Raw genomic sequence first — 15,626 nt, forward strand, 5'->3', positions numbered from 1 at the left:
ATTTTCTGGAAAAAAAATAAAATAAAAAATTTTAAGATTCAAATGAAATTAATATGTCCACATTTTAATATTGGGGAGAAAAAACACTGACTTTAATGTGTTTCAGCACTGACGCGTGATGTATGAACTCATTTATGAACTCATACACTCTTTAATCTAGGGTTTTTAATCACATCTGTCACAATTACATTTTGATACAATGATATCTATAAATGGGGTTTTTTTTCACCCTAAAAATTACAATTTTGCCTTGTAGACATAATCACACACTGTTTCAATAGTAGTTAATATTTTACAAAGAAATCAACTCTGAATTCCTCTTGGATCTATTTTATTGCATATTCTATGCACTTTGTTTAAGCATGTGAATGGGGCCTTTATTTTGTTGTGGCATGATGATATCATAAGTCTGCGACATACTCGTGCGTCTGCTGTGGTTCAGCTGAAGAAAGGTTTGTGTTTTAAAACATTTAAAGTATTTAAATCCATTTAAAAAAAAAAAAAGTTTAATCAATAGGTGGGTTTCAGTCACGTGATTATGATGACGCGCGAAGGCGGGGCGATTTCAGATGGAGGGCAGGAAGTAAACACGGAGAATACGTCTATGGAGGAAACCGTTGCGGAGTGTCCGTATTGTCCCTTTAGCCGATTTTTTGACCGTCCGTTTACACGTTTTTTCACTTGCCATACTATCTGAAACATCGCGCATGCTTAAAGGGTTAAATTATCTTACACAGATGGACGAACGCGAAATATGCTTGATCCTAGCTCTGCGATATATGCGAAGTTCGCCAAACATCATCATGATTATGAGGCGGAGGAGGACGAAAAGTGCCATCATTGCACATATCTCAGGACTGGTGGGAGCATATTGTGTTTAAAATATTGGCTTTAACCGCGGAGACGTTGCCTAATGCCTCAGATAATCCGATCTGCCTGTTTACATGACAGTCGCACTGGCACATATCCGATTTATTTCCACATATGAATGAGGCCTGAAACCGATCTCGAAATATCCGAATGCATGCGTTTTTTTCCTGTTTACACTGTAATAGAACACATCGGATCTGTGTCACATATGAGCAAAAAATCGGAATTGGGTCACGTTTCACTGACAGTTTCACTGAGCATTTAACAACAACCTAATGCTATATAAACAGACACAAAAAACACGTTGGCTAGCTAACATACCTCCGACGAAGTGATCGCTGCAGACACGGGCATTAACAGACTGCTCCTCCCGATCGCAGACGTAACTTACGTTAAAAATCCACTTTTTACGGCGTTGTTCTGTGAGCTTTTTACATTTCTCACCTTTATGAGTGACAATCTTCAGTACTCTATAAAAACCCTTTCCCTTTTCTCGATTAGAACGATTGGAGCAGCCGTAAACTACACAAAACATTGGCATTTTTCAGACGGCAGATCCTCAGCTATTTCACTTCCTGCCCTCCATCTGAATTTCGCGCTCTCGCAATGCAGCAGCGTGACGTCACGTGAAACCAACCTATTGTATCGGTTTGACAAGCGATGCTAAATGAATTATTTATCGTTGAATGTAACATTATAATGCTTTATCTAACGTTATTTTTGTTCGTAAAGTGCATCCACACATCATAAACAGAAAAGGAGCGTCTCATTTCGCTCCCAATATCGTGAATCAGTTTATAAACACGATTCGGACACTGGCGAGTAGTGATGGAGAAACGGAGCTTTTCGAAACTCAAGAGTCAATTGAATCAAATGCTTCGCAAATGCTTTGATTCAGTGAAACGTGTGTGATTACAACTTTAACAAACCAACTGCAATGTTTTTAGGAAAGTGATATATCAAGCTTAATCTACATATCCATTAATATCAAATGTTAAGCATAAATTTCTAAACACAAAGAGTTGGTTTAATTATTCATTTTTATTGCTTGTTTTTCTTTTCTTTCTTTTTTTTTGGGGGGGTTGATCTGGTCATTTAAGTCCATTAACTCTCACTCTGACTGACTCTATTACCAGTGTACATAACTACTGAACTAGAGCTGATTGAGACATACTTAGTTTGGATTTATTTTTCTTTCTGTTAATTATTCTCATCTTAATCATGACAGTGTCCAAACACAGAGAAAAAAAACTCCTGGTAAAGCAGCTGAGATCCACAAGAAAATACTGAGACACAAGCAAAGATGGCATTTATTAAAGAGGAGAGTGAAGAAGTGGAGATTGAAGAAGCGATCAGTGTGAAACAAGAAGAAACTGAGGAACAAACAGGTTGGTTTCATTCTCAAAGCGGAACTTGATCCTTATTAAAATGTCCGGATCTACAGAAATTAATGATATTTTTGAAAAATGTCATATGTAACATTAAACCCAATATTCTGTACTGAAACAAGGAAAAACATTAATTTCTACCACTTTTAAATGCAACCATAACAAAACATGGACTTTACAGTAACTAAAATTCAGAGGGTCAAAACAAAACATTAGCCTACACATGAAAGACAACATTCAGATCCTCATAAAACAGGGCTCAAAATTAACATTTGATTATTTACACATTTGTATGTTCTCAATTCTCTTATCTCAGTTACATGACATGATGTAAGTAAACTAAATATTTTATATTTTTAGTAAGACTTTTAATATTTTTTTTAAAATTATTCAAAGCATTTGATTTATTCATTCCAAAATTGCCAAATTCTGTGAAGTTCCCAGTAAGTTCCTTTTGTGACTGGATTCCGTGATTCCATCCGTGTTTTCTGCATCGTGGAAATCATATGGCTCTACATGGTATTTGTGGGATTAAAGAGAGTTCGTTTTGTGAGTTATTTATTGTTGCAATATAAACAGGGGTGAACAAGTTTTTCAGTCTAAAATAAAAAAAGAGTATTAAATAAAAAAATACAATTATTTTATATTTTATATAATAGTCACATGGAGGTCTAAATAAACTCATTATGTCCTAAAAACTCTTAAAACTACTTTTTGTGAAACAACAACAGTCATATTTTTTTTAAATATAGTGGATTTACATGACTACATAATTTGCGACGGGTTGGTTTATGTGAATGTTTCTGTAAAGGGAACTGACTGTCTTCAGAAAAGTTTTCATGGCATTACAGGGCTCGACAGTGCAAGCGTTTCACTCAAGTTTGCAACTAAAAATAGATGCGTGCGAACTTTAAAATGTATTTAGGAGCATTTGAGCGAATAAAATGTCTTAAATATCTTAAATGGTGTAACAAACGTCTTCATTATAATTTTAAAAGATCTTCAATTTGTGAATGGAAAACAGTGATACAGCCTAATGTGAATTTAACTTAAAAAATAACCTTCAAATAAAATAAAAAAAAACACGGATGAGAAGCATGGCGAAACGAGTGAATGAGACGTGCTGAATGAAAATTTTAATTCAGATAACCCAGGTTGGCCTGTAAACAAAGTGGCGCTACTTTCTGTTCCTGAGATATTTAAATGTTTCAAACGGCCATTCAGATTTATGTATTTGCCATGGTGTTCATCTCAGCACCAAATATTTAATACTTAAAGACTAAATAGGTAATCTGGACTAAAACGTGGTCAAGATATTGATGTGGCAAATCACCATAGCCTGGCTCGGACCTGTAGCACCGAGCCCAAAACCATGTTGCGTTTTCATCGTTGGGCCAGAAGCTCTGCAGCGCTTCAACCCATCATTTAACCAACAAAAGGAAATTTTATCAGAAAACGAATCAGAAAGAAATCACTGGAAACTAGTGAGATCGCAAAATGAACATGATAAAAGCGTCCGTTTGTTGGCATTTTTGTTGTTTACTTAAAGATTTAAAACCCAAGCATCGATGCTTTACCACAGGTTTACAATAAAAAGTGATACATTGATCATGATGTATTAATTTGTGTCAAGATTGCACATTAGTCGCACAGAAATAAAGTGGTTTACAGTTATTTCACAAAAGAAAGAGGAGACACTTAGCTACTTATTCAGTCGCATCTGTTTCTGTTTATTTGTAGTTATAGGACATATTTAAATGACATTTAGAAAGAGTGATAATTTCTACAAATATGCCACCAAAAATACGACCTGAGGAGCTTTAGCACTCTCTCCCAATAGCCTATAGTTATATTTTCAGTCAGAGAAACAGAGGAATCTCCCGGAAAAAAGGTTGCTTATTTTATGACTTATGCAGAGCTAAATATGGATATCAGACAGTCCGTTATAAAGAGACGAGACGTACTGACAGATAAAATAAAAACATGATTGTGATAGCCTATATGATTTGTCTGATTTCTTCAATCAGTCATATTTACTATGTTTACTATGGAAATGGTTAGTGCGCATTTGCCTTATACAGTGATCAGAATCCACATCGGATCACAAACAGAAGGTATTCAAACATGAAATTTATTTTTGAGCTAAAATGATTTTAAAAGCCCGACTCAGGAAAACTCTGCCTCTGTTTGTAACCACTCCTCAAGCCCGAGTTAGCCCCAAGGAAGCCCTGACAAGGCCCGATCAATCCCCAGAAGTGACAGTGGAAACGCGACTGACCCTGGCACGCACTAGCACGCCCGCTTTTGGCCCGACGAACCATGGTTACATTAGCCAGAGACGTTCTTAACTATAGAAAACAAAGTAACAGTACATCCATCGAGAATCCTGTGTGTTTACTCACCCTCAAGTCCTCCTAGGTGTATATGACATTCTTCTTTTAGACGAATACAATCAGAATTATATAAAAAAAATGCTTCCAAGCTTTATAATGACAGTGAAGAAAATGACAGACAGAAAATTTGAAGCCCAAAAAAGTGCATTCATACATGATTCAAGCACTCTACTTTTACTCCAGGGGGTTAATAAAGGCCTTCTGAAGAGAAGTGCATTCATGTAAAGAAAATAGCCATATTTAAAACTTTATAAACTATAATCACTTCTGCCATACGCATCGATTTACGCAGCCATATGCATCGAACGGGCAGGACTCGAAAAACTCCAGCCAATCATTTCCAAGACCACCTAGAATCATTGGACAGTAAGTTTGTCAATCAAATGGTCGTAACATACTCCCCCTCCCCCCATCCATGTCCATGTTCTTCGAATGGGTGGAGTCAGGGCCAGCATTGGAGGAAAGAAGGTAGGACCATTCACTCCCAGTATAAAGCTTGGAAGAGCCAGGACATTTTTTTTATATAACTCCGATTGTATTCGTCTGAAATAAGAATGCCATATACACCTAGGAGGACTTGAGGGTGAGTAAATCATGAGCTAATTTACATTTTTTGAGTGAACTAACCCTTTATTGCAATGCTAATCAACATAGCCTGTATCATATAATTGAATCAAATATATTCTCACTCTTTTTAAGAAGGAACATGAAACAACAAAGTGATTTCAAACACGACTGACATGTAATTTTGAAAAGTAAGTCCAGGTAAGATCATTTAAATGTTTTCATTTGAATCATTTCATAATTGAAAGCAAAGAAGGTTAAGTGAGAGGTGCGATTAAAAAAAAAGAGATTTAAAACAGTATGAATAAAAAAGTGCCAGTAAAAATAAAATAAAAAATTAAGTGGGATAATGTTTAACATGTTAAATTAAATTCTTTAATTTAATAAAGCCCATACAATAGAGCCCACTGTTGCTATAGTAACAAACTACACTTTTACATGCATCTGATTGACCGATAAATCATGCAATCTTATTTCACTGTTGTTGAGGATTTTTCAGCTTTGTACAAAGTCTACTTTGTACATTTAGTTTAACTGTATTGTTAAAGAGGGCTAGCTTTACCATTCAATTGAACTGTGTCCATGTATTTAAGACACTTACATTGTTCTTGCTCCGTCCATGCAATAAAGTCCATGTTATGAGCCGAGTTTTTTACCACTCTACAGATAAGGCGTTGTCGGGAAAATTCGTTTCACGTTCCTACCCCAAAGCGACAAAATAAAATAAAATTCTTTATCAAAATTTATAAGGAAAGACAAGTACTTTGTTTAGGCTTGGCTTGTAGGGAAGTCCAAACCTGCGCACGTATATTCAAACGCACATAACTATAGAACCCATTCTAAATGCGCATGTGAACGCCATCAACATTTCTCACAGGTTCGCGTTTAAAGTCTGTGTAGAGAGAATGGTGTCGTCTTAGCGGCCCCTAATTTAATAACAAATTATCGTTGCGACAGAAGCAAATCAATCAAAACTAACTTTAGCTGGAAAATAACTTAATTAAAGAACCGCTATAAAGCCAAAACAATCTCTGTTACCTTAAATTATATGCTTATCTCTGTAAAGCTGCTTTGAAACAATCTCCATTGTTAAAAGCGCTATATAAATGAAGATGACTTGACTTGACTTGACTTACTACAACTGTTAAGTTCTCTGGTATTATCAATGGGATGACCCATTGCAGGAGTTGCCATAATTAAAATTTAACCCTTTCATGCATGAATTATGATAACCTCAGTCAGGATTTTTTTCCTATGTGTTTTTATTGCTCTTAGGGCATGAAAAACAAGAATTGATTTTTATTAAATTTTTTTACAAATTTTTCAAAGAGATCTTCAGATGTCCACTTGAGTGGACAGCATGCAGTTATGGTTTAAACTTAAGATATACTATATTAAATAAAAGACAATAATCAAACAGATAAAGTATGTGAATTTAACAAACTAATCAATACAATTATATCAAATCATGTGAAAACTATAAAATATATACAAAAAATATAAATGCAAAATATTGCAAAGGCTTCATACAACTTCATACAAGTTGCACTTCGCGTATATTTGATATCAGAACATGAGGACGTGATTCCATCAGAATTTTCTACAGTCTGTCAAGGTACAACTGTGGAAACCACTCAGATGCTCCCTCCAGTGCACCAGAGTATGGAGATTTACCCTTATTAGCTGATAATTCTGATTATGTTCAAGATGGACATGCACATTTCTATCATAGCCCTCCTTTGAGAAAACCTAGCGATACGTTTTTTTTTCAATCTCATCTGAAATGATCAGTGTTGGGGGTAACACATTACAAGTAACATGCATAACACATTCAGATTACTTTTTTGATGTTACAAGTAAAGTAATGTGTTACAAGTAACATGTATTACCTAATCAGATTACGTTTTGATCTAACAAGTAATTAACTACAAGTAATGTGCATTACCTAATCAGATTACTTTTTGATGTAACGAGTAAAGAAACGCATTACAAGTAACATGCATTACGTAATCAGATTACTTTGTGATGTTATGAGTAAAGACACGCATTACAATAACGCACATTACATAATCAGATTACTTTTTGATGTCATGAGTAAGGAAACGCATTACAAGTAAACATGCATTACGTAATCAGATTACTTTTTGATGTTATGAGTAAAAAAATGCATTACAATAACATGCATTACGAAATCAGATTACTTTTTGATCTAACAAGTAAAGTAATGCATTACAAGTGTCATACATTATGTAATCACATGACTTTTTTCGATGTCAATGAAAATTACATTCTAATAATACAAGTACATTTATTCACAGTAAAAAAAGTCACTGCAGATTAAGTTTTACATTTCAAAAACAATATTCACATTATAATTATGAATTGTAGCTGAAATATAGCAGTTGATGCATGACGTCCACTACAGTGGACATGTGATTAATCAGAGTTTTCTCTCAATCTAAAATCAAAACTTGAAAAATTTTACTGTGATATGACTCATTAGATATTGCTTGATGCTGCAATATTTTTTTTACCTACAAGAGTCTCTTAGGATAGAAGGAATGGGTGGATATTCCAGAGCAACTTGGCATGTCTGACTGACCCTTGGCCATCTTGGTTTGGAGGGGGAAAAAATCGAAACACAACGGCTTGCCCCTTGGTTGCAATTTATAGGATGATGCACCACGGTCCAATGAAGAGGCTGATGTCCAACTTTGCCATAAAAACCCGTGCAAATTCAAGAAAATGCTTTTTTAATAGCTGTCCACTGTAGTGACCACTATGCGTGAAAGGGTTAAAATCAGAATATGAGCATAGCTCACTTACATTCACTAAAATATTGAAACGTTAGCGATACTGATTCAAAAAATGAGCGCCAGTGATTGAATGTCAAAGCGCGGTTTGAACGTCCCGCTCCACAGCTGAACTGGTAGTTTTGCGCCCGAGTCAGACCTGTCAGTTATTGGCTGAAGCGCAGGGCTCCACTGCAGTAGTTTGAAAAGGGTCTGTCAAATTTCAGCTTGCCCTGTTGCTCTGTCGGCACCAAGCGGCAACCTCCCCGTCTCTCTCTTGAAACCAACACGGAAGTGAGTTAAACTGGCCGCTTGAGGCTGATGTCAAAAGTGAGTCAAATCTGTATCTCCCCCATGTTAAAATGCCAAATTTTACAGCAGAAAAAAACGTGTTTACAGCCTGGTGTCTGTATGTGGCTTTGGTCTATACAGCTATTTTTGCCCTTCATGACAACTGTGAGGGGGGTGAATTTTTTTATAACTCATCCGTTTAGTTGATTAATATTTAAAGTTCTGCATAATTAAGGGTGTGGCCACTTGAGTGACAGGTGGCTTGTCGCTGATGTCAATGCTAGCCGCTTGTCTGTTGTTACTAGCCGTCACTTCACCTCAGCAAGTGTTAGCTGCTGAACTTGCCATCTCTGCCGTGTTTTGTGCTTTTTTTCAGGATTATTTCATACAATTGAATACACCCATTAAGTAACGTTAACTTCGCCCACGGCTTAGGATTGTTGTCGTCGAGTATCGTTCGAGAGAACAACCAGCGCTGTATTTCAGTTTTCCTCTGTGAACATGCACTAATGGATGTCTGACAATTTCGTTGCTTTTTGGAGTTTTCAGATTTAAAAACGTCAATAAAGGCTCGTTCGTTCTGCTCTCACGGAACAGATATAGATTATAATATGCTTATGTACCGTCAGATGAAATCATGCAGGCGTCGGCGCTTTCTCCGTCCATGCTATAAATGCACATCCTTGAATGAGCGCAGATTTTCTAGCGCATTTACTTGAACTTCATAGGCAATATATCTATAACCCATTTGAGAGGCGGCCAAAATCAGAATTTAAAATGGACTGAATAAGCTCTCTACGAACTTGACGAGCGATGCCGTGCTGACTGACCTTAAGAAAGAGTGACTGACATGTGCACATAAATCACTGTCACACACACACTCTCAGAGTAATATTAAGTTACTGCATAATACAGTTTCAACTAACGTTAGCAGAATAGTACAGAATCACCCCCAATTTCCACCAGATGCGTAACGGCTGCGGAACGGCTCCGGCACGGCGGCGGAGTCAATAGGTTTCCATTAAAGTCAATGAGTGTATTTCCACTGAATGCGGTACAGCTGCGTTCCGACTCCGGCGATCCGCAGCCCTCCGGAGCAGATACGCAGAGCTTCTATTTTTGCCGGATGCCGGAGAGCTCCGCAGCACTACAGGGCAGAGTGCGCAGGACAGGAAGTCGATCAAAAAAACAGAACAAACCAAAACAAAATAAAAGATCCGGTTAATTTTCTAAATAAAATACACCGTGATCATGGCGGATCATATTTCCCTACACTACACCTTGAAAACGTCATAATATACCATTCCTCATAACGTTCTGTTTATAGAAACTATATATCGCGCGATCATACGTGAATTAGCGAGATCTCGTGGGTCCTCGTGACGTCAGCTGTCAGTCATGACCGCAGCCGTTCCGCAACAAATCCGGACCTGGTGGGTATTGACGGACGACGGAACACGGAGCTGTCACGCAGCGGAGCCGTTCCGCAGCCGTTACGCATCTGGTGGAAATTGGGGGTCACAATACACAGTCTCACTTGTAGCCGTGTCTTTTAAATATTATAATATAATATTTCGAAGGGCAAAAACAGGAACTTTTAATTGGCTTTACATCATCAGCTAACTCGATCACGTCGAGCCATAGATATAAACAGTGTTTATAGATATATCATAGATATAAAACAGTTTTATATCATAGATATAAAACAGTTTTATATCATAGATATAAAACAGTGTTTATATCTATGACGTCGAGCTAGGTGATTTCGGCTCCTCAGCTCCACTCACGCCCCGCCTGTTTGCCTATTTTCTGTTATCCGGGAGTGACGCGAGGCCAAGATGGCGACGGCCGGCTCCGCCTACTTTAGGCTTCAAAAATGCTCTTCAGAAACCTACGGGTGACGTCACGGACACTACGTCCATATTTTTTTACAGTCTATGGTCGGCACCTTTGTCAAAGTACTTTGTACTTTTGATGAAAAATACATGTAGCGAAGTTGAATACTTTGCTTGGAATACTTTGAAGTTGAAAAAAATGGAAAAATCTACTCAAGTACTGTAACGAAAGTATTTGTAAGTAGTTACTTTCCACCTCTGCCAAACAGTGTATGTACCCCATTAACTTCCATGGGGTACAACAACAGTCTGGTTATCGAGATTCTTCAAAATATCTTTCTTTGTGTTCAGCAGAAGAACAACTTGAGGGTGAGTATATGGTGACAGAATTTTCATTTTGAAGTGAAGTTTTCCTTTAACACCCTTGTCTTTGTCACAATTTAATTGAGGAAAATTACTTTATCACATCTTTGTTATCATTAATTCACTCAGTTAACTTTGGGAGTTGTGCCGTTTCTTCAGATTGTTAGGAAATTATAAAACTATTTTATTGGAGTATTATTGGCATAACGTAGTGAAATCTAGTGATAATGTTTCTTAGGGGAAACATGTACAAGGAGAAAAGACTTAAGCCGCCTTTCCACTGCGCACGACATTCGCATTCGATTGTCGCATTTCACCCCCTGGTGTCAGTCGCAAGGAACTTTGAAATTGGTTGTGAAGCAACCGTTACCCTCGGCTATTCACAATGGTAAAATTAATGCTTTTAATGAATATAATGCATGCATGAATATATCCACACAAAACGAATGACCCTCAATACATCTAATATAAAAAACAGTCGATTTTATAGAGCTAATCAATATAAATATTGATTTAATAATGATACAAATATTTTTTCAGCCATTATTATTAATAACCGTCATTTTGCAGGAATAGCGTTTACAATAAAGTATTAAAATATTGGCAATTCTAGCTTTGTGCTCATAGTTTTGATTAGAATACATCACATCCGGTCGACCGGTCGCATACGGTCTAGCCGCAGAAGTTCAGATATTTCAACGCATCCGAAGCTCAAATCGGATCCGAAATTTCCGCATACGCATATGATCGGAACTCCCCGCAGCTCCCGTATGACTCTCCATTGGAAATGAATGACTTCCGGTCCGACGGCTGTCGTTTGTCATTTGCAGTGGAAAGGCGGCTTTACTTTCACTTTGATTTGCGATAGCACGTTGATGCTCAGCTTCTCATCTGCGGCGATGCGTGTTGCAGTAGCGTCGTCATATCTGACTAAAACATGACATATAGCCTATAACGCTCTCACATGTTTATTTTTTAATAAACCATATTCAACAACATATAAAAATGAAATAATCTTTAGAGTAAAGCCGCAGCCATCATTACCAAGCGCGAACCATTGACAGTGAATGAAACGAAGCGAACTACAGGCCGTAGTGTGACATGCGTAAACCAATGGTGTAAACATAATCATAGATGACGCGCCACGGGTTTTTATTTAAAAGAAAGAACGTAGCTTATGTTTGTATGTAGGTCTAGGCAATTTATATTCACAATACTTAATAACTAATATTATTTTATTGCATTTGTATTAGTTGTCTGAAGAGTTAAAAAAAAATCTGTCGGTCTTAACGCAATTTTACAACTGGCAAGTCGGTCGGACTAAAAGGGAAAATAAATAAATAATTGGGTCGGTACTAAATTGACAGGGTCGGTCGGGTTACGGCAAACAAGAATATTTTTAAGGATGGCCTGAGATGGGAGCTATTCTGGATAGTTATTATTCAGAACTGATCACCAATGGATTTAATTGAAGCGTTATTTAATTTTATGTTGTAAAACAATAGTATTTGTATTTTCAATATATTTATTGATGTAAATTTTCATTTTTCTATGTGATGTTATAGATATGATAAATTGTCATTGATTGTTATTGGTGGTTATGTGTCACGATGGGGTCAAAAAAATGCAGTGATTGCTCAATAATTAAATTGGGTCATTTTGTATTTGTCTGTTTGTGTATGCCTGATGAAGGTCATGGGACCAAATATAAGGCTTAATAGACTAATTTTGATATATTTGCAATAGTGTTGTACGATGTACCGGTACTAGGAAGGTATCGCGATACCCTGCTATTAAAAACGATACGATATTAACTTTTATTAGTACCGGTACTTTAAGAGTGACAGTAAATAATAAGAGCAGTATTTCTTAATTTGCGTAGCTGTGTGACAGCAGGAGTCAGGACGTGTACATTCACTACTAAACAACGGAAGCAGAACAGTAAAATATATACGCGCAGCACTTGACAAAGAAACGTGTATGCATGAGAAAATAAAGCACGGGACGTGCTCGCGCTGCCGGGCTCAGACCTGAAGCACGCGCACACGCCGTTCAGACAGCATACGATCGCGACTTCAGTTCTCTTTCGCGGACTATTAGGTTTGAATAGTCAAAATGATATGTAAAAATGCACGTCCTGGCGAGTATTCACGTAAACACAGTCGGGTATGTCTTTAGCGAACGTAAACCGTTTGTAAAAAGAAATCGTATATGTTCCAATGTATTGGATACGTGCAGGTCTTAAAGGGCCGGACCGGCTGCGTAATATTCTGTGTGATTAATGCTAATCCAACAACAAAAGAAAATAGACAGTCACCCAATGCTTGACTGAATAAATGTAATCTATTTATTAAGAATCAGTCTATAGTTAATTTATAGAGTGAAGACCTTATTGTTTCAGCTACAGAAGGTCTATAGCTTTCAAAAAAGAAATTAAGCACTGTTTATTTTATTTGTCTCTTATAGTATTTGTCATATTGTTTGTAATTTGCTTTTTTGCTTATTTTTAATTACAAAGATACAATTAAATTAAATATCTATATTATAATTATAAAATTACATTTAAAAAATATTAAATGACTCGTTTCATGAAATAAGATTTTGGTCATCCCAACCTGTTCAGAGTTGTGAAAGGTTTGTAAATGTTAGCATGATTGATAATAATGTGAATGTTGCAAACATCTTGGTAAGGACGTTCACACTGACATGTAATTATTATTATTATTATTTTTAATAAAGGGGAGGGAATGGTCATAAAGCAGGGCAGGATCATACTGGTGATGTGAGTTTTTAGCTTTTTAAAATTAATTTATAAAACAATGATTAAGTTCTGTCATATTTTTCAATTACTTTTACTGTTTTAGTTTTTTTGCCGTGGTATCGATTCAGTATCGGTATCGAGGTATTTTGGTCTGGTATCGTATCGAAGTCATAATTTTGGTATCGTGACAACACTAATTTGCAAGTACAAATAGTGTGCGGGATCTTGTTTTAAGATAAGAGGTTCAATTATTGCCTACTTCAAAGTTTTTTTGGGTTGTTTTAACCAGAGCGATATGGTTACCAGAGGCTCTGAGATTAGAGGGAACACATCTTTCAATAGAATACATGATGATTTTAATGCTTTAAATGTCTAAATCTTTATATCTGTTGCTTTGTCCTTTGTGTTAACTTGTATTTCTCTCCTCTTTTTTTTTAGACCTGATGCAGCTGAAAGGAGAGAGTGAAGAACTGAATGAAATGGAAGAGAAATATCAGTATGTGAAACATCATGATTTCACAATTGGAGAAAAATCTTATAGTTTCTCACAAACCGAAGAGGCCTCCTCACAAAAAAGACCTCAAAAGACAGTTGCTAGAAGTCATTTCACCTGCCAACAGTGTGGAAAAAGTTTTGATCAGCTTGGAAACCTTAAAGTCCACATGAGAATTCACACAGGAGAGAAGCCTTTCTCCTGCCAACAGTGTGGAAAAAATTTTACTCAAAAGGGAAGCCTTAAAATCCACATAAGACTTCATACTGGAGAGAAGCCTTACACATGCTCTCAGTGTGAAAAAAGTTTCACCCATAAAGAAAGCCTTAGAGATCACATGAGAGTTCACACTGGAGAGAGGCCTTTCACATGCAATCAATGTGGAAAGACTTATACACATAAAAAAAGACTTGATTCCCATACGAAAGTTCACACTGGAGAGAAGCCTTTCACCTGCCAAAATTGTGGAAAAGGTTTCATTAGAAAAGAAAGCCTTAAAAGCCACATAAGACTTCACACTGGAGAGAAGCCTTACTCCTGCAAACTGTGTGGAAATACTTTTACAAATAAAAAAAACCTTGATTCCCACATTAGACTTCACACTGGAGAGAGGCCTTTCACATGCAAACAATGTGGAAAGACTTTTACACATAAAATAAATCTTGATTCCCACATTAGACTTCACACTGGAGAGAAACCTTTCACATGCAAACAATGTGGAAAGACTTTTACACATAAAAAAAACCTTAATTCCCACATGAGAGTCCACACTGGAGAGAAGCCTCACACCTGCAAACTGTGTGGGAAGAGCTTCTCACACAAAGAATATCTTCGTAATCACATGAGAATTCACACTGGAGAAAAGCCATTTGCATGTGTTCAGTGTGGAAAGAGTTTCAGTTGTAAAGTTAACCTTAACTGCCATGAGAAGATTCACTCGAGAGAACTGTTGTAAATGTCAGTTAAAAATAAACTTAAAAATCATGTAATAACTCAAACTGGAGAAGTATTTCATCTGCCCTCAATGTAAAGTTTTACACTTAAAGGAAACCTTTTAAATATGTATCCATGGAATTAAGGCAATGTTCACACTGCCACTGAATGTGGGCCACATCTGATCATCCATGTTCTATAACACTACTCTTACTTGCTTTCCTGTGTTCTTTATACTTTGCAGTTACAGTTTCTAATATTTAGCAGTTGCAGTAGACACTTTCTAATTTCAGTAGTATTGAGCCGTCGCTCCATTGTGTATATTAACAACTCAAAATATTAGTTAGTATTAGTAACTTCTGTTTTGCTATGAAATACCACAATATGAATGAAAGGACAAACTAAAGATGAATTAAAAAATTCAGGGCAATGTTCATTATTTAATTTAGCGGTAGATTGAACAGGTTGTCAATCTGAACTTGATTATGGCTACTTTTGGGGCTCATTCTGTGAAATCTAGGGTCCGTTCTTTGTATGTGGATTACACAACTAGCTGGAATTCATTGTTGACGATTTGACATGATCCAGGATTTTTAGGCTTAAAAGTTTTTATTTATTTATTATTATTAACACAAGTAATAACAATCAATAACAAAATAAAAGAGAAGGGGGCATAATAAAAATTTAACATATTGAATCAACCACACGGACTGGAGGGCTATATAATACACCAGCATGACAGTTATTTTTTAAGGGTTAAAGTGTAAATTGCAGGTTACATTTTTTCACGAAGATAATGCAATGTGCTTATTAAACATAAAGATGAGAACCACCCACTATTGTTTTGTATGTTTTTTATACCAAAATGCTGAATATAATATGAAATGTTGGTACTTTTTACTGTGGTTTTAAGCACTCCCTCTCTCTTCCACTAGGCTGGGCG

At 36.5% G+C, this 15,626-nt stretch overlaps 1 protein-coding gene across 1 annotated transcript; it reads left to right on the top strand.

The window, feature by feature from the left end:
- The first annotated feature begins 1,237 nt into the window (after nt 1-1,237).
- LOC311081284 (uncharacterized protein) lies at nt 1,238-15,413 on the top strand. Its single transcript, XM_084111753.1, has 2 exons — nt 1,238-2,258; nt 13,696-15,413. The coding sequence occupies exons 1-2, from the start codon at nt 2,174-2,176 to the stop codon at nt 14,703-14,705; spliced, it is 1,095 nt and encodes a 364-aa protein (XP_083967879.1). The 5' UTR covers nt 1,238-2,173; the 3' UTR covers nt 14,706-15,413.
- Nucleotides 15,414-15,626: the final 213 nt, after the last annotated feature.

This window comes from Abramis brama (assembly GCF_963993115.1).
Source record: "Abramis brama genome assembly, chromosome: 4".
Classification (NCBI taxonomy): Eukaryota; Metazoa; Chordata; class Actinopteri; order Cypriniformes; family Leuciscidae; genus Abramis; species Abramis brama.

Excerpts from the sequence above, each read along its gene's own strand:
- LOC311081284 (XM_084111753.1), top strand. The coding sequence starts at position 2,174 with ATGGCATTTATTAAAGAGGAGAGTGAAGAAGTGGAGATTGAAGAAGCG. Across the intron at positions 2,259-13,695 it reads AGAAACTGAGGAACAAACAG|ACCTGATGCAGCTGAAAGGA; the intron begins GTTGGTTTCATT and ends CTTTTTTTTTAG.